The sequence below is a fragment of the Podarcis erhardii genome, assembly GCF_964252035.2.
Source record: "Podarcis erhardii genome assembly, chromosome: 1".
Lineage (NCBI taxonomy): Eukaryota > Metazoa > Chordata > Lepidosauria > Squamata > Lacertidae > Podarcis > Podarcis erhardii.
This window is the reverse complement of record NC_138497.1, coordinates 121,568,799-121,596,764: the sequence shown is the minus strand read 5'-3', so window position 1 is coordinate 121,596,764 and position 27,966 is coordinate 121,568,799. Positions and strand designations below refer to the sequence as shown.

Sequence of the window (27,966 nt, the reverse complement as noted above, 5' to 3'; positions counted from 1 at the left end):
AATCTGGTGCAGCACTCTAAAGTCAGAGCAGGTAGGAGGTCAATTTTTTAGTCTATAGCAGATGCATTTGCCATATGGGCTGTATGTACAAGGCACAATGAATGCCACTGCTTTATAGATTTACGCAACACGGAAGAAGAAATTTTCAGAAATATTCTAACGGTTCCTCATTGCTCAAACATTTTACAATCTTTGAAAAGAAAATGAAGCATAAAAGGATCCCCACCCCCGTCGAAATACAAACACAGCAGTTCAAAAGCAATTGCTGATATGTTTGCTACTATTCACGAGACCCAATAACATAAACAGATGTTTCATTTTAGCTCGTGGATTTAACCCCAGGATCAGAGTTCAACACACTAAGGAACTGGATTCATGAAAGTTAACTTTCTTTTCTACAATAATAAACAAGAAATTGAAAACGGACTAGAAAGTGAAAATAAAGGCAAACTTCAGATGGAGTAGGGGTACACTGTCCAAGGTTTTTCAGTAGAATGTCTTCTCAAAGGGATTGTGAAATCTTGGTTATTTATTGCCTTTAATTGTGCTATTCTTGAGGCTGGGCTGCCTCCTTCTGGGGGCATTTGGAGTGGGCTGGAGATGTACAGTGGTGCCTCGCAAGACGAAATTAATCCGTTCCGTGAGTCTCTTCGTCTAGCGGTTTTTTCGTCTTGCGAAGCAAGCCCATTGACGGCTTAGCGGATTAGCGCCATTAGCGGCTTTTAGCGGCTTAGTGGATCAGCTGATAAGCGGCTTAGCGGCTTAGAAAAAGGGGGAAGGGGGGGAAACCCGCAGGAACTCGCAAGACATTTTCATCTTGCGAAGCAAGCCCATAGAGAAATTCGTTTTGCGAAGCGCCTCCAAAACAGAAAACCCTTTCATCTAGCGGGTTTTCCGTCTTGTGAGACGTTCGTCTTGTGGGGCACCACTGTACTTGAGTATTAGGCAGCATCCTGAAGAAACCTTGAGTTGAAGAGCATCTAATCAACCACCTCACAGTGCAATCTGGTTCAAAGAGGTGTTTGGTCTTCTTCTTCTTGTTGTTGTTGTTGTTGTTGTTGTTGTTGTTGTTGTTGTTGTTATTATCAGAGGTCTCAGGGTGGTTCACAAAAAGATAACAATATATAAAATCAAAATAAAACCAATAACCCAATAACAACCCCCCCCCCTCAAAAAAGAGCCACATTTTAAAAGGGCATAGGATGTCAATCAGATCAACCAAAGGCCTGGTTAAAAAAGAACATTTTTGCCTGGCGCCTAAAGGTGTGTAATGAAGGTGCCAGGCAAACTTCTCTGGGGAGAGCATTCCACAGACGGGGAGCCACTGCAGAGAAGGCCCATTCTTGTGTTGCCACCCTCCGGACCTCTGGAGGAGGAGGAGGCACACGAAGGAGGGCCTTGGAAGGTGTACTCAGGGTCTGGGTAGGTTCATATGGAAAGAGGCGGTCGTTGAATTATTATGGTCCTGAGCCATTTAAAGCTTTATAGGTCAAAACCAGCACTTTGAATTGGGCCTGGAAACTAATTGGTAGCCAGTGCAGTCAGACCAGGATCAGTCTAATATGCTCAAACCGTCTTGCAACCTGGCTGCTGAATTTTGCACAGGCTGAAGTTTCCGAACCATCTTCAGAGGCAGATCTACGTATAACCCATTGCAGTAATCTAACCATATGTTATTGGGACCTTAAGGGACTGCCCAGCTGAATGCTGGGCAGCTCATCTTCCATGCTGAGTTGACAATGAAACCTACATTAAAACAAGTGCTAGGTAAAAGTAAAGGACCCCTGACAGTTAAGTCCAGTCGCAGACGACTCTGGGTTTGCAGCACTCGTCTCACTTTACTGGCCGAGGGAGCCGACGTTTGTCCGCATACAGTTTTTCCAGGTCATGTGGCCAGCATGACTAAGCCACTTCTGGCCAAACCAGAGCAGCGCATGGAAATGCTGTTTATCTTTCCGCTGGAGTGGTCCCTATTTATCTACTTGCACTTTTTGGCGTGCTTTCAAACTGCTAGGTTGGCAGGAGCAGGGACCGAGCAACAGGAGCTCACCCCGTCATGGGGATTCGAACTGCCGACCTTCTGATGTACATGTCTTGTGAGTCTTCACTCGGGGTATGGGGAGAAGTGGCACTTATTTCTTCACAGTTCTAGTTTAGATACAGCATTGCACATCACCCTTGAACAGACTTTCCTTAAAACTCCTTGGACAGTGTCCTCTAATAATAACTTTGCTATGTACTTTTGAGGTCTGCGTCTCTTTTCAGTGCTACCCTCCTTTTTCTGCTCTAATATAAATGCAATTCAAACTGCTTACCTTTCTTCCTACTAAAAGCACGATTCATGATGAGAAATCACCCAGTGTGTGTAATTTAATCTAGAAAAAAATACAATTAAACATTAATTTTACCAATAAGATTTTTCAGGTATCAGTTTCATGTCACAAACAATTCAAAAAAATATTTGAAATCAGATCAGTCTAGTTATATGAAAATGCTTTTCTTTCTTTCTTTCTTTCTTTCTTTCTTTCTTTCGTTTGAATTTTATTGTATATTAGGTTGAAAAAAATGATATTTTTTTTTTAAAAGGCAGCAATTACAAGGAGTTTTGTACTGATCTCCATTAGATTTACTTCCAAGTAATAAGCTATTGGATTATTCTGTATACTGCTATATAGTCGATGCCAAATTTTGTTATAATGTGCTATATAGCTATCATATATTTCTGTTCATATTGTATAGTCATATGTCTATAAAAGCACTCTTTCTATTAAATCAAAATGCACATTCCTGATTTCTTTTGCTACGAGTCATGATCCAGCAGAAGTGATAACGAGACTAAACTTTTGTTGGATCCACCTCAATATTGCCACCATTGTTAAAGGAAATATTGTTCCTGATTTACTCAAAATTACTGCAGAGGCAGCCAATTTTCCTAACAGTTGCAGTCACATTTTTATTTTCACCAAACAATCTAATTTTTATTTTTATTTCTAACCAATAATGAGATTTAAACATTATTATGTTTTTAAAATATGCTTCGTTCAAATTAGTCCAGTAACTACTATGCATTTATGCTATCTTTCAGTGAAACTATGTCTTGAGATCTGATACTTATTAACGTAGAATGGTTAATACAAAATAATTAGTAGTAATTTCCCTCGAACATTTGATTAGCTCCAATCTATGTAATAGCACAGTACTACTATAGTAATGTAGTCTAGATATGCTACTATTATGAGAACTATTAACAAGCAGTAAACATTGATGTGGACAAAACAGAGTATACTGTGTAACATTCAGCTCAACAAGAAATGAAGTGTCAAATTTATTCAAATGAATAGCAATTAAATTACTTACCACGCACCTAAATCAATTTATTCATCTGGAGTACTTTTCACATTTTTGTTTAACTGAAAAGTCATTGTTATTGAATCATTTTAACTGTGATAACGTACAATTTGTGAAGCTTGTGAATTAAATCAGAACGCACATAACAGAAATTCATTAGCTTAATAGTTTACATAACGTCTAAGATTAGACCTCTCTAAGGAATGCAATATCCCAGCTTACCATAGAACCATAAGGTCACCTGACACTGGTCCCCACTCTTATGTTCATGTAAAGTAACTAGGAAACCTTTACAGTGGTACCTCGGGTTACATATGCTTCCGGTTAAATACGCTTAAAGTTACACACTCCGCTAACCCAGAAATAGTGCTTCAGGTTAAGAACTTTGCTTCAGGATAAGAACTGAAATCGGGCTCCGGCGGCACGGCGGCAGCAGGAGGCCCCATTAACTAAAGTGGCGCTTCAGGTTAAGAACAGTTTCAGGTTAAGAACGGACCACTGGAACGAATTAAGTACTTAACCCGAGGTACCACTGTATTGTACATTTATGTTAAAGTACACTCATCATATATGAAACAGCATTTTCCAGTTGCAAAAAACAACAACAAGGCACCCAATAAGAAGTGTATTTTCTAGCATATAATGTCCTGTAATATACAGTGGTACCTTGGGTTAAGAACTTAATTCGTTTCGGAGGTCTGTTCTTAGCCTGAAACTGTTCTTAACCTGAGGTACCACTTTAGCTAATGGGGGGCCTCCTGCTGCTGCAGCGTGATTTCTCTTCTCATCCTGAAGCAAAGTTCTTAACCCAAGGTACTATTTCTTGGTTAGTGGAGTCTATAACCTGAAGTGTCTGTAACCTAAAGTACCACTGTATAGAGCATAATACATGCAATAAAAGCCAAGATTCAAAGATACATTTAGTACAATCTAAAAGACAAACCACAGCAGAAAAAGGGGCAAGAAGGTAGGAGGCTGAAAATTTATTTTATTTTTAAAGAAAGAAAAAGGGAAAACTGAAATCTTAATGACAAGAGTTAAAGCAGGCTTCCTCAACCTCAGCCCTCCAGGTGTTTTGAGACTACAATTCCCATCATCCCTGACCACTTGTCCTGCCAGCTAGGGATCATGGGAGTTGTAGGCCAAAAACATCTGGAGGGCCGAGGTTGAGGAAGCCTGAGTTAGAGCAATCCAAATGAGGGAGAGGAGGGAGAATCAAAAACAGATGAACCATATTTTCCTCTCTCCTGCTGGGCTGGGGCTGGGCAGCGGGGAGCATATTTTCCCTTTTGTTCTTTCCTGTTCTCTATTATTTTTTTAAGTTTCCTTCCCACTGATTGCAATGGAAAGGAATTAAACTACACCCGTTTAAGCAGAATGAGTGAGCTGTGGAACCTGCAGATCCACAGTCTCCTTCAGCATAGCCCCAGAATGCCTCCCTTTTGCCCTCTCCAGTAAAAGGTAAAAAGGTAAAGAACCCCTGGATGGTTAAGTCCAGTCCAAGGCGACTATGGGGTTGCAGCGCTCATCTCGCTTTCAGGCCAAGGGAGCCAGCGCTTGTCCACAGACAGCTTTCCTGGTCATGTGGCCAGCAGGACTAAACCGCTTCTGGCACAACAGGACAGCATGTCACAGCTTGGAGGGACACTTGCTGCAGATATTTCTGCAGCTTTTCAGAGGAGGCATGTGAAGTTGGATCTCCCTTTCTTCATGCAAAGAATCTTGTTGTCCTGGCAGTCACTCCCAGGGACCCTAAGAACACAAACACAGACTTGGAAATGTCCTTTTGATCTCCATTGGATTTATTTCCAAGTAAACATCCGCAGGATCGGGCTGTGAAACAGCTTAAGGTCAGTTACGCTAAATGCCTGGACAATGCCAAATTTTGCCAGTGTGGTGTAGTGGTTAAGAGCGGTAGTCTCGTAATCTGGGGAACCAGGTTCGCGTCTCCGCTCCTCCACATGCAGCTGCTGGGTGACCTTGGGCCAGTCACACTTCTGTGAAGTCTCTCAGCCCCACTCACCTCGCAGAGTGTTTGTTGTGGGGGAGGAAGGGAAAGGAGAATGTTAGCCGCTTTGAGACTCCTTAAAGGGAGTGAAAGGCGGGATATCAAATCCAAACTCTTCTTCTTCTTCTTTGCTACAATATAAACATCTTATGCCACCTTTTAAAAGGGGGCTTAAAAGAAACGAGTTATTTTATGGCGTGGTAGCAGCCTTCAAATAATTATATGAAGAGAAACAGAAATGTACACATACTTTTGATATCGGCAACAACAACAACAACAACAATGCAATAAGTCCATGCCTCAATATGCTAAAAGATTTTAAAAATAATATGTTCTTTTTACATGAATATATAAACATATTCATTTCTAACTCTTTTAGCATATTGAGGCATGGCCTTATTGCATTAACAGCCAGCAAAATATGGAATGAGCCAATAAATACTGGACATCAAAAGTGCCCATCCTTTTCAACTCCTATTTTAGCAAAAACACTTTCTGCTCAATAGCTATTCACAACAATTGTCTCACTATCTAAAACTCAGGAATGGAAACAAAATAACCATCGCAATTCCTCTAAATGTTCAGAACTTAATGTTATTAAATATCTTCTTCAGAATGTAAAAACAAACCACGCTCCAAGGACTATTTTAGTAAATCAGTCTCACCAGAGCTTTTTTTTATAAAGGGATGCTGCATATTAGCTAATTAACTAGATATGAGACCACTAGGTTAAGAGTCTGCAGCTCCCATACGCAAGCACAAAAACATTACAACAAAGACAATTGAATAAAAAGCATTTAATGGAACAGTTTCATATTATGAAGATTAGCTCTGGATCCGCCCTGGAAAAGCAATTTCACGCCTTACAAATTCCATAAGCATGGAGCAAGACACTGATTTCCTGGCAGCTGGGTAGTAAAGTCTTGTTCTAGATGCACACGGAGTGAATTTTGCTCTGCAGCCATTGTCCAGCTGCCATAATTCATAGATAGTGGAATTCAGCTCTCATATATACAAGTTTTGACAGTTTTGGCAGACTCAGACATTATTTCAAAATTTCTTTCTGACTCACCAAAAACCACCTTCCTGCCTTTTCATGCTGTTTCCTTTAAAACCATATTCAGCCCAACTAGATTATCCAATGCTGAAATTCTACAGAGAAACTAAAAAAAACACAGTTGCCCTACAAAGGTTTCAAACCTCAAGTGCTACATAACCCATGGTGCAGTGTGACTTATAAAAAACACAGGCACCACTTCTTTCAAGAACCAAATGGAAACGTAATACATTTCCATAACTCCCCATGAATTTTGCAATAATGACTGCAAAACCATGCAGCGGAGATCCATTTCCTAGTTTCTGGTAATTGAAATTAAAGGTGATTTCTCAGAAATGTTTCAAGCGAACAGTAAGTTGCCTTCTGTTGATGAACTATGATACAGCCTATGGTTGATATTAATCAGTACTAAAATGATGGAAACAATGCAAACTCCATAAGCATTTATCTGTAAGCATTTACTACCTTTCCAAGCTGTTTAGGCTAAAAGAATAAGTTGAGCAAGGCAACCTGTCGAATTGCATGCTTGTTGTTGTTGTTGTTGACCTTTCTAGCATTGTAGATACAACTGCAGTCAAACATTTAAAAGTACACTATGTTCAAAGTATAGGTAAAGGTAAAGGGACCCCTGACCATTAGGTCCAGTCGTGACCGACTGGGGTTGCGGCGCTCATCTCGCTTTATTGGCCAAGGGAGCCGGTGTACAGCTTCCGGGTCATGTGGCCAGCATGACTAAGCCGCTTCTGGCGAACCAGAGCAACGCACGGAAACGCCATTTACCTTCCCGCCGGAACGGTACCTATTTATCTACTTGCACTTTGACGTGCTTTCGAACTGCTAGGTTGGCAGGAGCTGGGACCGAGCAACGGGAGCTCACCCCGTCGTGGGTATTCAAACTGCTGACCTTCTGATCCACAAGTCCTAGGCTCTGTGGTTTAACCCACAGCGCCACCCACGCCCCAACCACGTTCAAAGTATAATTGCTATAAATTGTAGTGCATTTAGTTGTCCCATGTCTACCAGCAGGGCAGTTGCATGAGACCACCCACAAGCAACTGGATGTTTCAGTATAACTGGGGGATTCCCAAGGTATGCAGAAAATTATTAGTTTGTAAACTTTAAAAAAGAAAAGGATGGGAGATGCCAAGCTCCAACAGGAACTGAGCATGTTCATTATATTCCAGGAGGCATGGAATATGGAAGGCACATGAAGTTTGTGTGCGAGAGAGAAAATGGGTGATAGAAAATTGCTCTGAAACTGATAGCAGCTTATAATATTCTAGAATCGTCCTTGTGACATCACAATTTGAAGAGAGAAGCCTTATTATAATATATACTGAAGTGGAAGCAGGGATAACTACCAACTTGGATGACTTTAGACAAATGGAAAAGGGTAATACTATCCATGGCTACTAGTCTTGACAGCTATGCTCTGACTCCAGGGTCAGAGGATATATGCTTCTTAATATCAGTTGCTGGAAACTGGAGGAGAGGAGAGTGCTGTTGCACTTAAGTCCTGCTTGTGGGCTCCCAAAGGCATCTAGTTGGAAGAGGATGCTCGACTGGGTGGGCCACTAACATTATGAAGCAGGGACGCGGGTGCCTCTGTGGTCTAAACCACTGAGCCCTTTGGGCTTGATTACCAGAAGGTTGGCGGTTCAAATCCGCAAAACCAAGTGAGCTCCTGTTGCTCTGTCCCAGCTCCCACCAACCTAGCAGTCGGAAAGTATACCGGTGCAAGTAAATAAATATGTACCACTCTGGAGGGAAGGTAAACGACATTTCTGTGTGCTCTGGCACTTATAATAATAATAATAATAAATTTTATTTATATCCCGCCCTCCCCAGCCGAAGCCGGGCTCAGGGCGGCTAACAACACTAAAACAATACAACATTATAAAACATTATAAAAATGAGTTAAAAACAAAATTAATGGCAACCATAAGCTAAAGTCTTGAAAAGATTGCCAAAGGAGGGAGTCAGGCTGCGCCCTAACAAAAGGCCAGGTGGAACAGCTCTGTCTTGCAGGCCCTGCGGAAAGATGTCAAGTCCTGCAGGGCCCTTGTCTCTTGTGACAGAGCGTTCCACCAGGTTGGAGCCGCAGCCGAAAAAGCCCTGGCTCTGGTTGAGGCCAGCCTAACCTCTCTGTGGCTTGGGACCTTCAAGGTGTTTTTATTTGAAGACCGTAAGTTCCTCTGTGGGGCATACCAGGAGAGGCGGTCCCGTAGGTACGAGGGCCCTAGGCCGTATAGGGCTTTGAAGGTTAAAACCAGCACCTTAAACCTGATCCTGTACTCCACCGGGAGCCAGTGCAGCTTGTATAGCACCGGATGAATGTGATCTCTAAGCGAAGACCCCGTAAGGAGTCTCGCTGCGGCATTCTGCACCCGTTGGAGTTTCTGGGTCAGTCTCAAGGGCAGCCCCACGTAGAGCGAGTTACAATAATCCAGTCTGGAGGTGACCGTCGCGTGGATCACAGTGGCTAGGTCAGGGCGAGAGAGGTAAGGAGCCAACTGCTTAGCTTGGCGGAGATGAAAAAATGCCGCCTTTGTTATAGCTGCAATCTGCGCCTCCATAGAGAGGGAGGTATCGAAGATTACACCCAAACTCTTAACGGATGGTGCTGGCACTAATTGCACCCCCGCAAGAGATGGGAGTTGCCCCCTCAGTCCCAAGTCGTCCCGTCCCAGCCAGAGGACCTCTGTCTTCGAAGGATTTAACTTCAACCGGCTCCCACGAAACCATCCAGCCACAGCCTCCAAGCATCTGATCAGTGTGTCTGGGGCCGAGTCCGGGTGGCCGTCCATCAACAGATAGAGTTGGGTGTCATCAGCATACTGATGGCAGCCCAGCCCAAAACTCCGGACAAGCTGGGCGAGGGGGCGCATAAAGATGTTAAAAAGCATCGGGGAGAGTATTGCACCCTGGGGCACACCACACACCAAGGAGTGGCGGGATGACAATTCCCCCCAAGCGCCACCCTCTGTCCCCGACCAGAGAGAAACGAGCGCAGCCATTGAAGGACTGTGCCCTGGATCCCCACGTCGGCAAGGCGGTGGTCTAGGAGTTCGTGATCGACCATGTCGAAGGCTGCTGACAGGTCTAGAAGAATCAGCAGCCCCGACCCGCCTCGATCCAGCTGCCTGCGGAGATCATCTGTTAGGGCGACCAGAGCCGTCTCGGTCCCATGACCAGCGCGGAAGCCGGACTGGAATGGATCCAGAGCTGATGTTTCATCCAGAAACCTACCAAGCTGTTCAGCAACCGCTCTCTCAATCACCTTACCCAGGAATGGAAGATTCGAAACCGGGCGGTAATTGGATAGATCTAAAGGATCTAATGATGTTTTCTTTAAGAGCGGGCGCACCACTGCCTCCTTCAGTTCCCCTGGGAATGTCCCAGCGCCAAGAGACAAATTGATGATATCCCCCAGGGGGCCCCGCACCTCGTCTGGACACGCTCTAATCAGCCAGGACGGGCACGGGTCGAGGGGACAGGTGGTGGGCTTTCCAGCTCGGAGGAGTCTGTCCACATCAGCTGGGGATATCCAGTCAAAGTGGTCTAATACTGAACCCGAGGACAGTCGAGGGGCCTCCAGTTCCTTTATTGTATCCAAATTGGCAGGGAGGTCATGGCGGAGCAACAAGACCTTCTCCGCAAAAAAGCTCGCGAATGCCTCACAGCTGTGTGTCGAATTGTTATTTAAATTTGGCTGTCCTTCAAGGGACGTTAAAGACCGAATTATACTAAATAATTGCGCCGGGCGAGAGCTAGCGGATGCAATGGAGGCCGAGAAGTAGGACTTCTTAGCGGCCTTCACTGCCATCTCATAGGTTTTCATAAAAACCCTATAAGATGTTCTTGAAGCTCCGTCACGGGCACCCCGCCATACTCGCTCTAGCCGTCTGAGGTCCCGCTTCATTTTCCGGAGCTCCTCGGTAAACCAGGGAGCCCGGTTTCTGCGGGGTCGCAGAGGGCGCTTAGGTGCGATCTCATCGATGGCTGCCAGGAGCTGGGTATTCCAGGCCCCAACAAGCTCAGTCAATGAGTCGCCAGGGGGAGAAAGGTCCCGCAAGGCTTGACGGAATCTATCAGGGTCCATCAGCCTCTGCGGGCGAGCCCAAATTGGCTCGCCACCCAAGCAGGGTGGGGGTGGAACGTCAATCCTGGCTTTCAGAGCATAGTGATCAGACCATGGCACCTTCATTGAAGGAAACATGATCACATCTATACCGATGCCAAAGATCAAATCCAGCGTGTGGCCTGCTTGATGTGTGGGGCCCGAAACAAACTGGGAGAGCCCTAGTGTCGCCATGGAAGACACCAGGTCCAGAGCCTGTGAGGAGGGAGTGGCATCAGCATGGATGTTGAAGTCCCCCAATACCAATAGGTTAGGGAACTCCAAGGCCCAGCCAGCCACCGCCTCCAGCAGGCCTGACAGGGTGGCTGCTGGTGTGCTAGGTGGCCGGTACACCAGCCAGACAGCCAAGCTCACCTCGGAGCCCCACACTAGGCCAACACATTCAATGCCGGGGATCGATGGCGAAGGTAGAGCCCTGAAAGAACAATCTTCCCGGATTAATAACGCCACCCCTCCCCCCCGGCCCACAGTCCGCGACTGGTGAAGGACGGAGAAACCCGGGGGCGCCATCTCTCGTAAGGGAACAGTATCCCCTTCACGCACCCAGGTCTCAGTCACACATGCCAGGTCAACCCCCTGCGAGGTGAAGAAATCTCGCAGGGTGGCGGTTTTGTTGCCTATAGACCTGGCATTGCACAACACCAGTGACGGAGGTGAGTAATCCTTGCTCACCCTACCCTCGTCTCTCGGGATGGGGCGCAGATTGGAAGGGGTACGAGCATATCCGTATCTCGATCCCCTTCGCCTATGACATCTGCCCCCACCGCCATACCTCCCTCGCCCCTGCACAGTAGGAATCCCAAGCCTAATATTCGCCTCCATTTACAGAATATAAAAACAAACAAATAAAAAACAATTACATGAAAACAAAACCAATCCCCACCCCACTCCACAACCACCCAACCCTGACCCAGAATAAACCAAAACAAAAAAACCCTGACCCAAAATAAACCAAAACAAAATAAAAATACATAGATAAAAACCACCGCTTATGGTGGTACAACTAAGCAAAAAATAAAAACCGTTTAAAACATATAAAAACACTTCAAACAACCACTGCAGCAGCACTAGTGTCCCCCAAAGCTGCGGCAGTGGTAAGCGTGGGCCCCGCCCCCTGGCCTGATGGAAAGTGGGCCTGCAGGGGGAAGAGCCCTCCCCACAGATGCACGGCAAAGCGGCAGCAGCAATGATTCCAAGGGCTCCAATGCTGAGATGGAGTCTGGGGCCCGCCCCCAGGCCCAAGGTGGAGAATGGGCTTGCAGGGGGAGCGGTCCTCCCCAAGACTCACCGGCAAAGCGGCAGCAGCAGTGTTCCGGGCCTCCTTGGAGTCTTTTATGCTGGGGTGGAGTCTGGGGCCCGTCCCCAGGCCCAAGATGGAAAATGGGCCTGCAGGGGAAAGAGCCCTCCCCACAAACGCACGGCAAAGCGGCAGCAGCGATGTTCCAAGGCCTCCTTGGGGCCTTATATGCTGAGGTGGAGTCTGGGGCCCGCCCCCAGGCCCAAGGTGGAGAATGGGCCTGCAGGGGGAGCGGTCCTCCCCAAGACTCACCGGCAAAGCGGCAGCAGCAGTGTTCCGGGCCTCCTTGGAGTCTTTTATGCTGGGGTGGAGTCTGGGGCCCGTCCCCAGGCCCAAGATGGAAAATGGGCCTGCAGGGGAAAGAGCCCTCCCCACAAACGCACGGCAATGTGTCCCATTGTGCCAGAAGCGGTTTAGTCCTGCTGGCATCATGACCCGGAAAGCTGTCTACAGACAAAGGCTGGCTCCCTCGGCCTGAAAAGCGAGATGAGCGCTGTACCCCATAGTCGTCTTTGACTGGACTTAACAGTGGGGACCTTAACTGGACCTTGAAGTGGGGTCTTCTTATGTGAACAAGGGAAAGCAGCGTAAAACTGATGAGATACATGTGGCCAGGCAAGGCTTCTCCTGCTGGCGTCTGCAACTTTCTGCTGCCATTGGATATGTTTTTATGGATTGGACATGTTCTTGGCGACATGTCCTACAGGGCCTTGAATCAGCTATCCCGGCAATAAATAAGTATATAAGCAGACAAAGCCTTATTTAATATAGCTGATCTGCTAAACAGAAGGTTACGCAGATTAAGCTCCTTGATTAAATTATGTATGGTAATTTGTATTAAAAGAATGATGCATGACTTTTGCACTGTTAGGATTATTAGAATGTTTAAAGCCTTGTGCCAATGCATAATAAATCCTTCAGTAGTTATTTATTGAAGGGTGGTGGTTGTTTTAATGAAACCACTGAATACTAAAATCAGGATATTATGCATGATTTCCAACATTAGTCACGTTCAGTGACATCAGTTGTATCCAATTCAGTTTTACTCTGCTGAAATTATTAGGCCTAAGTTAGTCCTGCTCGTTTTTCCAATGGGTCTACATTGAGTATAACCAACACTGAATCGCAACATAAATGATTTCATAGTTGCTATAATCGAAAGTAACTTTAAGTTGCATTTTAACAAACAAACAAAAAACCCACACATTTTCATTTGATCTTTGCCGGTTCAGCAGATCAGTGTTCCCATATTTTTCTCTTTCTCTGGCTTGACTTATAAGTTATTATATTCACTAGGTATCACTGTGGTGTTCAGTGAAACTTTAGAAGACAACCAAGCACATTGCACTACAGCAGCAGAACAGACTGACTTTGGTTTTCTGCCCGTAGTGAAGTATGAAGGCGTTGCCAGGGGGTAATTCAATGGAGTGAGATCTATGCACGCAGACTTGCTTTGTCTCTGTGGGAATTGCATCAGGCTCTGCATGCGGCATCCCACATAAAGTTTCAGGGAAAGATTTTCAGAAGAATTTTGTATCTTTGAAAGAAGTGAGATTGGGGGGGGGGAGAGAAAGCAGCAAAAGCCAGCTTGCCATGCATTTCTTGAAAAGTGAGTAAACTTTTGGAAGTACAGCTAAAGAAGTAGATGAGTTCAGATTACTCTTGCAACAAGGCCTTCACAGAAAAACTCAAACAGAAGTCAAAACTCCAGCACTATAGTTATCTTTTAATAAAAATGCAAGAGTGCACAAAATTAGGAAAGTCAAAATTAGACACCTTGTTCTTCTATTACTTAATACCATTCAAGCGATAGCCTTCCCAAGTGAATCGTTCCGGAGCTCAACTCTGGGTAAAATCACACCCTCACTTGAAAAACGTCCCTTATCTAATATGTTAAGATCAGTTGTACAAGTTACCTATGCTGAGAGGCTATGTATGCTCTATTTAATCATGCTTCAGAACTTTACCTTTGCTTAGAAAAGAAATGAACTTGGCTTTTCTTTTCTTTGGGTGGGGGGGGGGAGAGATCTTGTTCCAGACAGTTCTTTTCAGTGTTTCTGTGGTTTAATTTTTAATGTTCATCTTCTCATACTGCATTCTGTTTGCATTCTGTGAATCCCTCTTATTATCTAAATGAACTGCTGCAGATAAATAGGTTAAAATAGATAACTAATGTTGTTTCTCACCAGTTGCATGGTTCCCAAACCCAGATAAAACTGGAGATGCTACTTCAAAGTAAGTGATTCAGAAAATGAGGTGATACAGAGGTGGCGGTGTGCTGCCTGACTTCTTTTGGAAACTCTTTCAATGAACTCCCCCAGCCCAGATCGTAAGCTGGGCTCAAACTTTCCTAAATTTCAGGCATGGTGAAGAACTGCTTCCCTGCCATCCATTAACTCTCAGGGCTCATCCACACTTATTTCTCTCTCTCTCTGCATTTCTAGGTGTAGGTCCATACTATAAAACCCCCTGTCCAAGCCCTTTTTTCCATACCCTGGCACTTTTATCTGCAAAAGAACACATCTCTGCAGAAAAACCAAAATTCTGCTTGTTCTGGTTCAGCGTTAAAGAGCTGGCTTTCCTAGGGAAAGTGGTGGTGGGGGGGTGGAAATGACTGGACATGAATCAAGAAAGTGCTGACCTGTACCTAGAAAGTGTAGGGCAAAACGTAAATGTGGGTGAGCCCTCAGTAGACAACTTCCAGCATCATTTGCCCTGCATGTTTTATTTCTTCTGATCATACTCAGATTGCCACTCGAGAGTCTGTAAAATGGCTCCTTGTGCTTTCCAGCTTATTTTTTTTTTTTTTTATAATGTCTTTATTGAGTTTCATTTGGACACAAAATACAAAAAAAAAAATTACAAGAAAAAGCGAAGCAAATACATTTGAGAAGAAAAACAGCTTATTGACTTGGGAAATCCAGCTTATTGACTTGGGAATTCTGTTTGTAGACCCTTCAAATTCTGTAAATTTGTTGAATTTACAACACGCTGAAAGAATCGACGTAATGAGGCAAATGCTGAGAGGCATTCAACACCGCATTTGAAGCTTTTATTGAGGGTGAAAGAGGAGAGCGCAAAATATGGTCTGAAGCTCAACATCAAAAAAACGAAGATCATGGCCACTGGCCCATCACCTCCTGGCAAATAGAAGGAGAAGAAATGGAGGCAGTGAGAGATTTTACTTTCTTGGGCTCCATGATCACTGCAGATGGTGACAGCAGCCACGAAATTAAAAGACGCCTGCTTCTTGGGAGGAAAGCAATGACAAACCTAGACAGCATCTTAAAAAGTAGAGACATCACCTTGCCAACAAAGGTCCGTATAGTAAAAGCTATGGTTTTCCCAGTAGTGATGTATGGAAGTGAGAGCTGGACCATAAAGAAGGCAAATCGCCGAAGAATTGATGCTTTTGAATTATGGTGCTGGAGGAGACTCTTGAGAGTCCCATGGACTGCAAGAAGAACAAACCGATCCATTGTTAAGGAAATCAGCCCTGAGTGCTCACTGGAAGGACAGATCCTGAAGCTGAGGCTCCAATACTTTGGCCACCTCATGAGAAGAGAAGACTCCCTGGAAAAGACCCTGATGTTGGGAAAGATGGAGGGCACAAGGAGAAGGGGACGACAGAGGACGAGATGGTTGGATAGTGTCTTCGAAGCTACAAACATGAGTCTGACCAAACTGCGGGAGGCAGTGGAAGACAGAAGTGCCTGGCGTGCTCTGATCCATGGGGTCACGAAGAGTCGGACACGACTAAACAACAACAACAACAAATTTTCCAGAACAGCAACAACAAAAAAGGGTTGGGACCCATGGTGCCATTATGGAGATAAGAAAACAATTTTCTATCTTGCACTTAAAAAGCTGGAGTTGTTCAAAGCACCAACAAAGTTTATTTAGATAATTACACAAAATCAGATGATTAAGACTTATGTCAGGCTTAAAACAGATAACATCGATATTTCAAATAGCTGCTTTGTAACTTCTTGGAACATTTTAGCTCCTGGTTAACATTCCCTACAATTTATTGGCATGCCATGTAAGAACAGAAATGTTCATTGGATCATCTCAAGAGAATTTTCTCTTTAGCATATAGCCATTTTTATACATATTTAAGTAGACTCCTTGAAGAGATTCATCGAAATACTGAGCACCACTCTGTTATAATTCAAACCAAATTTTGGCAACATATTTTATAGCACAACAATATGGGGAAGAAGGCAGCATACAAAAGGAAAATAGATTACTTTAGTTAAGGAGCCTTGGGTTTTTGCCTTGTGAATGAAACTTCTGGAATTTGTTTCTGAAAAACAGAACTGTGCTTTGAATGCAGTGTGTCTGCAGCCACAAAAAGCCATGTAGTATACAGTGGTACCTCTGGATACGAACAGGATCCGTTCCAAAGCCCCATTCGCATCCTGAAGTAAATGCAACCCGCGTCTGCACATGCGTGGGCTGCAATTCGCTGCTTCCGTGCATGACGTCATTTTGACCGTCTACACATGCGCAAGCGGCAAAACTCAGAAGTAACATGTTCCGTTACTTCCGGGTCGCCGCAGAGCGCGACCCGAAAGCGCTCAACCTGAAGCAACTTCAACCCGAGGTATGACTGTATGTAGATTTTTCTCAACAGCGAACAAAATTATACAAGATATTTTACAGAATGACACAGGATATGAGGACATAATCATTTGAACAATGCAATTACAGAAATAATACCTCAGGTTAAGAACTTTGCTTCAGGATGAGGACAGAAATCGCGCGTGGTGGCAGCACAGCAGCAGAAGGCCCCATTAGCTAAAGTGGTACCTCAGGTTAAGAACAGTTTCAGGTTAAGAACGGACCTCCAGAACGAATTAAGTTCTTAACCCAAGGTACCACTGTATTTATTTTCACTTGACAGATGAAGACTGGGATCCTGAGCAGTATTATAAATGTGCCCAAGGACTTGAGCATGCCCAGAGGGATTTTGTGACTGCTACTTGGGACAGCTGTTTGTCATCTTATCTTCATCTGTCAGACAAGGAGGTTTGTTTAATTTCGCCTTCATTTCAGGCGGCGCAAGTTTCTTTCACCCAATTTCAGGTGCTCCCCTCTGTGTAACACAGCCCAGTGTTCAGTAGGTTGACCCCACAATCTGAAAAAGCTTTTTGGTCGCCACGGGGGGGGGGGAGAGAAAAGAGAAATACAGTAGAACCTCAGTTGTTGAACATAACTTGTTCCAGAAGACTGTTCGACTTCCAAAATTTTCAACAATCAAGGCGCAGTTGCCGGTTGGCAAATTCCTTTTTTTAAAATGGAGAAACACACCTCAGAAGCCGTTCAACTTCTGAAGCGCATTTGAAAATGGAAGCATTCACTTCTGGGTTGTCGGTGGTCGGCTTACGAAGAATTTGACAGCCAAGGTTCCACTGTACCTGTTGCATAAGCTGTCTTCCACTTGTGCTACTTTGGAGACAACCCAAGGCCACTGAGGTAATTCTTGGGCCCTTTTCACAAAGCCTAGGGATTGCCGATCGGAAGGTCGGTGGTTCAAATCCCTGTGACGGGGTGAGCTCCCGTTGCTCAGTCCCAGCTCCTGCCAACCTAGCAATTCAAAAGCACGTCAAAGTGCAAGTAGATAAATAGGTACCACTCTGGTGGGAAGGTAAACAGCATTTCCATGCGCTGCTCTAGTTCTCCAGAAGTGGCTTAGTCATGCTGGCCACTTGACCCGGAAGCTGTCTGTGGACAAACGTCAGCTCCCTCGGCCCATAGAGAGAGATGAGCGCCGTAACCCCAGAGTCGTTTGCAACTGGACCTAATGGTCAGGGGTACCTTTACCTTTACTTTTTACATCCTCTAGACAGCAATAGTTTTAAGCGAGGTTTCTGCCAAGTCATATACACACACATATTTATCTCCATATCCTCATGTCCTTTATTCATACTTATTTGTGGCTCTACTAATTTGCTAGTTTCCTGCTCCCAGTCTCTCCACACTGGTATTGATTTTATAACACACCAACCCCCAGAAAACAAAATGGAGCAGCCCTCGGGCTCATGACAATACTAAGCAAACTAAAACAACCCTTTGGATCATGACAGAGCAAAAGCTTCTTTTTGTGTTTAAGTTGTTATACACTCTGGCTCTGGCAAGCCACTAGAACTTTCAAAGGAATACTGGGAGCACCTTTACTTTACCTACAATTTTATTGCTGATTCAGGCATCCTCACTTCACCATCAGGAACTGTGGAAATGAGGTTATGTCATGCAATACTGTGCTATGGCGACATTAGCAGTCTCATCTCTCTCGAAATTACAGACCACTGTTTGTCATTGCACCAAGAAATCACTTCAAATACTATTAACAGAAAGACTCTGGTAACAAAACCAGCTTTCTAAGAAAACAAGTTCTTCAGAAGAAAAAAGCAATCTTTTGATATAGCAATGAAATAAGGCCCACGTGGATGAAGAAAGGAGGGGGGGGGGGAATCAAGCAAGTTCTTCATGCATTTTGCAAAGAGACTTCACAAGAGTCTATTTGCCTTTTTATGTGAGAATGCTTTATGTGACAAAGAATCAATAACTTCTGCAGAAATACCAGAAGGTAGAACTCTTCGCTGCTACCAAGTGTCTGCATTAAAAACAACAACAACTTACTAACAGCATTATATTTACTGTACTTTTCAGTCTATAAGACGGGACGCAGATGGTGCTGTGGGTTAAACCACAGAGCCTGGGACTTGCTGATCAGAAGGTCAGCAGTTCAAATCCCCGCAACGGTGAGCTCCCATTGCTCGGTCCCTGCTCCTGCCAACCTAGCAGTTCGAAAGCACATCAAAGTACCGCCGACCTTCTGATCAGCAAGTCCTAGGCTCTGTGGTTTAACCCACAGTGCCTTATTATTAATTATTTGACTTGAGTTAGTTTGGAACTAGACTCTAAAATAATAACCTTAAGCAATGATGACTCCTACAGTTTTATCTACATTCCCTATTCTTAGCTCCAAAAGTGGTTCTGCATATGTTATCCCTTTCCCCAGCTTCTTTAGCAAAGTACCTATGACCTTATATCATAAGACCAGAGGTAAATTTAGGGAAGTGTGGTTTAGGGAAGATTGCCCACACTGGGCACTGAGCTGAGAAGGTACCAAAGGGGGCAGCCCCACAGAACAAAAGGCAAGAGGTGGGGTGGGCATCACACAGGGTACCGCTGAAATTTTAATACCCAAAATCTGCCATCGATAAGTCATGGGAAGTACAATTAATTAGAAATAAGAAATTATATTAACTGGAAATGATATAGGGATATTCTAGAGACCCAACCCCTACTAAGTTTACAACCCATCATGAATTCTTCTTTGTTAGCCTATTAACAGCCATATACAACTTCTGAAGGGTCAAATCAAAAGCATGAACCGGTAATATTCTTTATTTCTCCAATAATTATTGAGCCTTTATTCTTCAGAACAAGCACCTGCTTGCCAGACTGAGGCTAATAAATCAAATGAGCACAGAAATGGCCACACAGCAGCAGTCAATCAGTTTTTCTTATATTTTGTAAATTGCCTTGGTATGTATGTGGAAAGAGCTTAATAAGCAATGGAAAATGGACAAAAAAAACCCTACAGCAAGATGATCTACAAAACCTGTAACAAAATTAGCTGCAAAGCTTGACTTAAAACTTCTACAAAGGGAGGTTTAAAGAAAACTGTGTTGAAACCATCCTCCTAAACGAATAATTTCAGGAAGGGCTCTTAAATTTTAGTGATCTCTCAAGGCTTCAGCAGCTATGTCAGGAGCTGTAAATTCAAGGCTATTGTCCTAATTTGACATCTTCTGTTTATAGAGCAATGATAGAGGTCAATCTTTGCTCACTACATTACTAACAGTCAATAGTGCATGTGAATTGTGGAGTATTTGCACAGTACTTGTGTCCTTTTCTTCAACAGAAATATGTGCTTTTTTTACAAGACAAACATGAAAGGCATCAGTCACCTTGTCGTAAACTGGCAGCCAAACCCCAGAGGCTGCATCTCTATCAGCGGCAATGATGCACAAAATGATGGCTGCAAACTAGGCATTGATCTCCATCAGTCCAGGCAACAAAACCTCTCCCTAATACAACTCCATGGACACAAGTCAACTGCCTCCTCACACTGTCTATGGATGTAGCTTGAAACTATCCCAGCTTGCAAAATCTAAAGCCTTTATCTGATCGTATAGCTAGGAAAACAATATAACGGTTGTAACGGGAAACATTTATGATTTCATTTTAGGTGATCTCTGTCAGCTACTGCCAGGCTTGGTGAGTCTCTTGCTCACAAAACAATTACCATATTTTTCCCTCCTAAAAAGTAAGGGGAAATGTGTGTGCGTCTTATGGAGCGAATGTAGGCTGCGCAGCTATCACAGAAGCCAGAACAGCAAAAGGGATCGTTGCTTTCGCTGCACAGCAATCCCTCTTGCTGTTCTGGCTTCTGAGATTCAGATTATTTTTTTCTTGTTTTCCTCCTCCATAGTTGCGCCTTATGGTCTGGTGCGTCTTATAGGGCGAAAAATATGGCACCCAGTTGACCTCTACCCACATCATCTACCGAACCCAAAAGTGCCCACCCTGTTTTATCCCCAATATTTGTACTCAGCTCCAAATAAAAGTTGCAAAATCCAATGCTTTCCATTCAAACATTTTAAATTACTTAAGAGAACTAAGAAGGGATGGGGGAAATAAGAGGGTTTGGGGCTCCTTCCATATTTGGACTCCTTAGCTTTGCCAAGACATCATTCTTCAATTCTCAGCTGCAAGCAAAATTACAGTGGTGGTTTGGGAGCAGAAATTGGGATGTGTTTGAGGCAGAGAATTTGATTCAGATTGCATTTAAATGCAAATCTACTAAATTCACACTTCCTGAGACAATATGTGAACCAAACTGCAGTGGTCTTTTGAAATTTGCACTTATCTCAATTTTGCAATGCTGTTCTACAACCAAATAACATGTACAAAACTGCAAATACTTGGTAATGTCTGCATAAAAACATATATTTTAGTGAAAACAGCATACAAACTTACATTATGTTAGGGGGAATTGGTTGCAAATTTGTGTATATCACATACTATATGTGTTTATTGTGAGACATTCATTCTAAAAAGCAGGCAAATGTTCATGAGGACTTCATAAGAAAAGGAATTTTCCAACTGAAACGCCTGCATTTAATACATTGTGCTTAATCTCAAGACCAGCAATGTCTGTCTACGTAAGTTGAAGGGGGGAATTGGGAATGTAAGGAAAGGAGGAAAGGTCTCCACCTCTTGCAAATATCTTTTATAGTGAAATGTAATCGATGGAGGCTTTTTATATTGTTTGTTCCAGTCATTAGAGTTTCAGAAGCTAGAGAGGACTGTATTTTGCAAAAGATCTGTAGGAATCTGAACAAGAGAAGCAGATTCCTTCTCCCCTTCTCCCAAGCCTTCTGTGACTTTGATGGAGTCAAGCAACTCATGTGTGTTGCTTTCCAAGGCTGAGAAGGGGAAATCCAGTACACAACCTTTATCTGTCTTCTAAGTCCAGTGGCTCCACCCAAGTTAAATACAACTTGGGAGAAACAGAGAAGAAGTTGCATGAGTTTCCCAGGGCTTTGCAAAATATCAGTGTTAATGACTATTACAACAACAACAAATTTCCAGTACTTGTATTTCAACATTACAAGGAAGCTATGGTGCTACAGTGATGTCCTTTTCTTTGGTTTGAAAAATATACAGTGGTACCTCGGGTTAAGTACTTAATTCGTTCCGGAGGTCCGTATTTAACCTGAAACTGTTCTTAACCTGAAGCACCACTTTAGCTAATGGGGCCTCCCACTGCCGCCATGCCGCCGGAGCACAATTTCTGTTCTCATCCTGAAGCAAAGTTCTTAACCTGAAGCACTATTTCAGGGTTAGCGAAGTCTGTAACCTGAAGCATGTGTAACCTGAAGAATATGTAACCTGAGGTACCACTGTAATGAGTTGTTAGATGGTACAGAAGAAACATGGGGGGGCATTGAAAATAAAGGGTTGATGAGAAATCAACTAGATGACAGCTCAGGAAAAATGTGTTTTCAGCCTTATCTTTTGAACTCAGATTTTTTTTTCCAATGAAGAGCAGGGGTTGGGGAATTAAAGGCCTAATTATGTATATTATATTAATGGCCATAAATTTAGTTCAGTTCAGCATTTTAAGCAGACTTTTCCGTCACAGGAAAAACAACAACCACAACCTTCAATATACATATATAGAAGTTTCTTCTCACAAGTAAGTTTCAACCTCTTTGCTTTATGATAGAAGAGCCTTGCTAGTCCAATTTGTAACATTTCCCAAACAGATTTTAGTTAGGAATATAACCCGAAAACAGAGATTGATGGTCAAACTTTCAGGAAAAGTGGGGACAAACCAATAGGTGGTCAGAAAACTTTTACCTGTAGATGGATTACAATCTGTTTAGAGGTCTATGGACATACAAAAGATCAGCATGGGCAAAGAAGAGAGCAAATTTTTAAAACAAAACAAAACACCGAGTTGCAGAGGGGACTGGTATCTTCACAGGAACTGGAACACTTTATCTAGCATAGTAATTCACTCCCATACAGTTATGTAAGCCTTCAAGAAATAACAGCCACTGTGAGCTGTCGCCTAGCAACAGGAGAAGGTAGGCCTAGCGAAAAGAATGGCTAAGAAAGCCAAGAGTTTTTTTGTTCAGACAAGTGAGGCACTGCCGGTTCAGAAGCTGCCATTTATTTCCATTCTGCGTGGACTTCAGAAAGGCTGTCAGCACTCTGGCATGTGTCCCTTTTGCTCAACACCTCACTAAATGGCCAATTGTAGAGAACTGACCCCCCAGAGCCTTTAAGGTAGAAAGACTGTCGTTCTGTTTGGATGTTATTGATGCTCCTCTGGACAATGTAATGAGGGTGACAGATTCTCTTTGCTTGCCAATTCTTTTTATTGATTTTCAGGGTGGCAGATTCTCACTACTTTGCAAGCAATCTCATGCAGACACACAAACAGGTACACAAACCTTCCACAGCGAACTCTCAACACATGGAGCAATCCCTGTGCCGAAAGAAGCTCATATAGGCATATTCATGTTACAGACATGCAAAGGAACGAAACGTGAAAGTCTTCTGCCATCATGCCAACCCCACTGTCATATGCACATTAGGTAAAGGTATAGGTAAAGGGATGCAGGTGGCGCTGTGATCTAAACCACTGAGCCTCTTGGCCTTGCTGATCAGAAGGTTGGCAGTTCAAATCCCTGCGGCAGGGTGAACTCTCATTGCTCTGTTCCAGCTCCTGCCAACCTAGTGGTTTGAAAGCATGCCAGGGCAAGTAGATAAATAGCTACTGCTATGGTGGGAAGGTAAATGACATATCTGTGCACTCTGGTTTCCGTTATGGTGTCCTGTTGTGACAGAAGCAGTTTATAGTCATTCTGGCCATGTGATCTGGAAAGCTGTCTGTGGACAAACGCCGGCTCCTTCGGCCTGAAAAGCGAGATGAGCGCCACAACCCCATAGTCAACTTTGACTGGACTTAACTGTTCAGGGGTCCTTTACCATTACCTTTACCTATGCACGTTAACTGAATGAATGGAAGAGCCCCCCAAAACTGATGCATATTCTAGGTTCATCTGATCTGCAGTAGAGCTACCAGAGCACAAAACAGTAGCCCAAGTGTAGCCCTAGAATGAGAGTGTTGTCGTCGCAAGCTGACCAAACAAAAATAGTTGTCACCAAGGAACACACAGACCCCATACTCTGGCCCCCTGTTATTATCTCTGAAGTGCAGCATGAGATCAGGGGGAAATCTCCTGCTCTGGATAAAGCTTGGAGACATGGAGAAGGATTCTGCTCCCACTTCAGAGCTGAAGGCAGGAGAAAGAGCTTTGGCTTGCACAACCTCATCTTCTGATCAGGTGCACAGAGCACCTGTCAAGCATAGAGGCAAACCCATATGCTTCTATTCTCCTCCTCCAGTTCAAAGCTGGAGAGGAAAGTGCTTCAGCCTGCTCTGCCTGAAAGATGTTTTGATGAGTTTACATCACGTGATACAAAATGTGGAATTTCTGCAATTGTGCCCAGCGGGCACAAAGCCAAAATGAATTCCAGGCTTTGGGTGAGCTTTGAAGTCTGAAGATGGGGCAGTGTTCATCCCACCTCCTCTATAGCTTTTTGGTTCAGAAGACATCTCAGCCTCACTTCACTCACCAGTGTCTGGCCTCCCACTCACCATGGCAAAGTGAAAAATACTGTTGAACCCTAATTCCTGCAAGATGGACCCCTTTACCACAGAAGTGCAACGTTCTAAAACTGCAGTTTGGGCTTGTGAATGGGGAAACAGCTGCCTTGTGACCACCAATAGAACCCAAAATCTGGCCCTTCCTACTGTCCTACTGCCAGTGGTCAGGCCAAAGGTTTGCACTTATGAATCATATTTGTGATTCATTCCAAAATTAAAAGTTAACAAGAATAAAAAATTAGTGTTATTGATATAAAAAAGTTATGGGGGAAAATGAGTCACCCATGAAATTTAATACATAATATTCTCCTGTCATTCTTTTAATTAAGACCATGATTTAGGATGGGCTACATAAATAGTATTCGCTTTTATACTAAGTAGAAAGCTGACCAAAATCTGAACTCTGGAGATACATGCTTCTACCATCAAGGCAAATGGAAACATCTGAGATACCATTTATTCATAATAGTAACATTTTTTTCAAGAGGCTTTTTTAAACTTTCCATCTCATTTCTATTGGTGCTGATTCAATGTCTCTAGAACAGTAAAAAAAAAAAAAGAATCTGATTAAAGGGCAAATTACATCTGCATGATCATCATTCAATCGCAGTATAAAATGACGACATGCAATTGGGGAACAGCCAAGAAAGATTCAAAAGCATGGATCAAAACTTTCCTGTCATCCATACTGTTCCAAATACAATATTTTTCCTAAAGAAGAAAGTTCACACATCCAGTTATATGTAATTAAAAGAACGATATATCGTGTGTACCAGTCCTAAGATGGATCAGTTTCATTTACAATTTTGTCTGACAAGGTCACAGCAGTCGTTTTAAAAGTTCACACCGTGTGATGACTTCTAGCGTTGCAGCACTTGTACTGCTCACATTAACAAACGGTTAAACGTTAAACTCTTACCGTGATGGGTCCAAATTTTCACCAAGGGTCAGAACAGCAGCTTGTTTTCATGGGAAACAAATCACTTGTTTGTCAACATGTTTGTCCTCATGGCACTGTATTCTAATGTCTTCTATGTTGAGTGTGCTGAAAGAATGAAATAAGAAACATCAGCTGAAAAGCTAGTGTGCCACCAAAGAAAACAAAGCCCCCTCCTCTTTTCCTCTTGAGACTGAAGATGCTAGGCATTATTAATTGCCTTCAGAATGCTTGCACACACTGAAAGGCCGGAAGATAACTCACAGCACAAAAGAGGCTGGATTGCCCTACCCAATGAAGCTTTTTTGTCTAATATTTCAGGGAACGTTAACTCTAAAAAAATATTCTCTTGCTCCATCTATAGATGATCCACTCAGATTAGTTTTGTTAGGAAGTAGACATGCAGAACACAGAGAACCACACCCTTGGTCTCTTGCTTTTTGGAAAAATATGGGCAAAGAAAATAGTAACCAAGGCCCATGGAAATACAAGCGACATGTTTTGGGTGGCAAGCATCTCTCTTGCCTATATACCCTTAGCCTTAAAAGCAGATGGTTGAACATTTTTATGCTTAAAATAAAGCTAGCCGGAACATTTCAATGAAACATTATTATCCCTCTGAAAAATGGTAAGAGTGATAAGAGTTGCATTTGTGAGGGTAGGGACTTATCATAAATACCCAAGTACATTCAGAAGTACTATTGTGATGACGTGGAAATTAAAAATACCACCCTGGTCTATTGCAAGAAATTGGTCTGAATTGCAGAGGATTATGTTTCAATTATGTGAGGGTACTGTGACAGGAGCTTTGAGCAGAAAGATAAGGAGCAGGACTTTACTACGAATGACGTTCTCTTGAGTTAGGGTTGAGATCAAAGTTAGTGACTAATAAATGCAAATAATAACTCAATATTCAGCTTGGATCAAAATATGAGCCAAAGAAAATTTTCTACCTTCTATTTCACATGTCTCTGCCAAGTCCCTGGCAGAGACATGTGAAATAGAATTAGAATCTGTATTCTAATTGGCCAACCCCTGCCAACCCCCTGAACAGACCCATAACATCGGAGCACAGAGAAAGAGGGTATTTTACTACTACTCATTCCTTACTTGATAGGTAAAAAGGTAAAGGTAAAGGGCCCCTAGATGGTTAAGTCCAGTCAAAGGTGACTATGGGGTTGCGGCGCTCATCTCGCTTTCAGGCTGAGGGAGCCAGTGTTTGTCCACAGACAGCTTTCCAGGTCATGTGGCCAGCATGACTAAACCACTTCTGGCACAATGGAATTCCGTGATGGAAGCCAGAGTGCATGGAAGCACTGTTTACTTTCCTGCCGCAGTGGTATCTATTTATCTACTTACAGTGGTGTGCTTTCGAACTGCTAGGTTGGCAGGAGCTGGGACAGAGCAACAGGAGCTCACCCCATCGTGTGGATTTGAACCGCCGACTTCCGATTGGCAAGCCCTAGAGGCTCCGTGGTTTAGACCACAGCGCCAACCGCTCCCCTGCTTGATAGGATAAACAGCATGCCAGGATGCCACACCTGGTGGACCACGGCAAAGGCGGCAGCCCTGAATTTACTTCTCCCATGATCGCCAGGTTTTGCAGCCCATCAGGGTGAAGGCCACCCACTATGGATCAGGGACACTGAGAAGGAGGGAGGAAAGGGCAAACCATATTCCTTTCTTCTCCCTGCACACCTGCTTGCCAGCATTTGTCAGGTAAGTGACTGCAAAAGACTAATTGTGGGAGTTGATAGGGAAGGGTTTACAAGCGGGAGCATTTTCCCTTCAATTGGCTCACAAAACATATCCAGGTTCTTCCAGTCTGTGGGGGAAACCTGATGAATTTCCACGACAATCTTTGAAAGTTTGCCCATTTCTAGACTTTTGCACATAGCACTTGTATCCTCTTTAAACTTTCTGACAGGTTTTTATTGGAAAGAGAATTCTACATTTCTTTCTCAAATGGGTAACAGCAACACAGAGAATACCAATATAGAAAATGTCTATGAGTCCAGAACACTAATTCCTTTTACTTGTTTTACTGATGACATTGAAGAGTTCTATCCCTTGGGGAGCAGGAATTTTGCACTAGGGTAAACTAAATTCTGCAGTGAGGAAGACTTGAATACGCAACCTACATAAATTATGCAAATGGCATGGCTTTTCTTATTTTATATGATTTATTTCTACAATTCTTACTATATTGCTTAATACAGTCTGCTTCTTCTAGCCAGGATAAAAGTTATACAGGGTACTTAAGGATGCCAAGGTAACAAGCCAAGTTACATTTCCAAAGTGGAAATTGCTATTTTGAAATTACTCTGAACTGTTCATTCAAATTTATTTTCCATTAGGAAAAATAATAATCAGCAGGTGAATCAAAATAATCTGCACATGAAAAAACACTGGAATGAACACACAAATTGAGATATCCCAACATCACTTTGTTCAAATATACATTCCCATCTGAAACTATTGCAACCACACATTACGATGTGTGCATCTGGACTCACATGTACACTGCCAGCACACATGTTGTATGTTCATATACACACATCCAGAATTTCATATATGTACCAAGCTTGTGTTAAAGGGCAATAGTTTCCAGAAGATAAATGGGGGGGGGATCCATTTTTTAATGGCTGGTGCTGTCATAGACGACATTTCCTCTAAAATATGTCACAGCATAGATTCTTGCACCCCCAAACCATGAACCATTGTAACTTCACAGAGGGGGGCTTTCTTCTCCAGTCCTATCACCCACATTGCAGCCCCCAAACCCCTAAAAAGTTCCTTTGGGAAGTTGGGGAACCCTGCTGAAAATTATGTCTTAGTGGGATTCTGCTAGAACTCATTTCCTTGTCCAGTACGTGCATACAGATTCTAATTAGTTTATTTAAAGGCAAGTGAAACTTA

At 43.4% G+C, this 27,966-nt stretch overlaps 1 protein-coding gene across 7 annotated transcripts in view; it reads right to left on the bottom strand.

Annotated features, from left to right (window-relative positions):
- Nucleotides 1-27,966, bottom strand: part of GULP1 (GULP PTB domain containing engulfment adaptor 1) — a 182,269-nt gene that overhangs the window by 82,676 nt on the left and 71,627 nt on the right. For 5 of the 7 annotated variants that reach the window (XM_081847732.1, XM_081847734.1, XM_081847730.1 and 2 more), the window contains exons 2-3: nucleotides 25,030-25,155; nucleotides 2,316-2,375 (exon numbers count right to left, since the gene is read on the bottom strand). In XM_081847732.1, coding sequence (XP_081703858.1) covers nucleotides 2,316-2,343 — 28 coding nt within the window. In that variant the 5' untranslated portion in view covers nucleotides 2,344-2,375; nucleotides 25,030-25,155. Of the gene's footprint in view, nucleotides 1-2,315; nucleotides 2,376-22,291; nucleotides 22,448-25,029; nucleotides 25,156-27,966 lie in introns of those variants that run through there. The other 2 variants (XM_081847731.1, XM_081847733.1) reach the window with 2 other exon arrangements.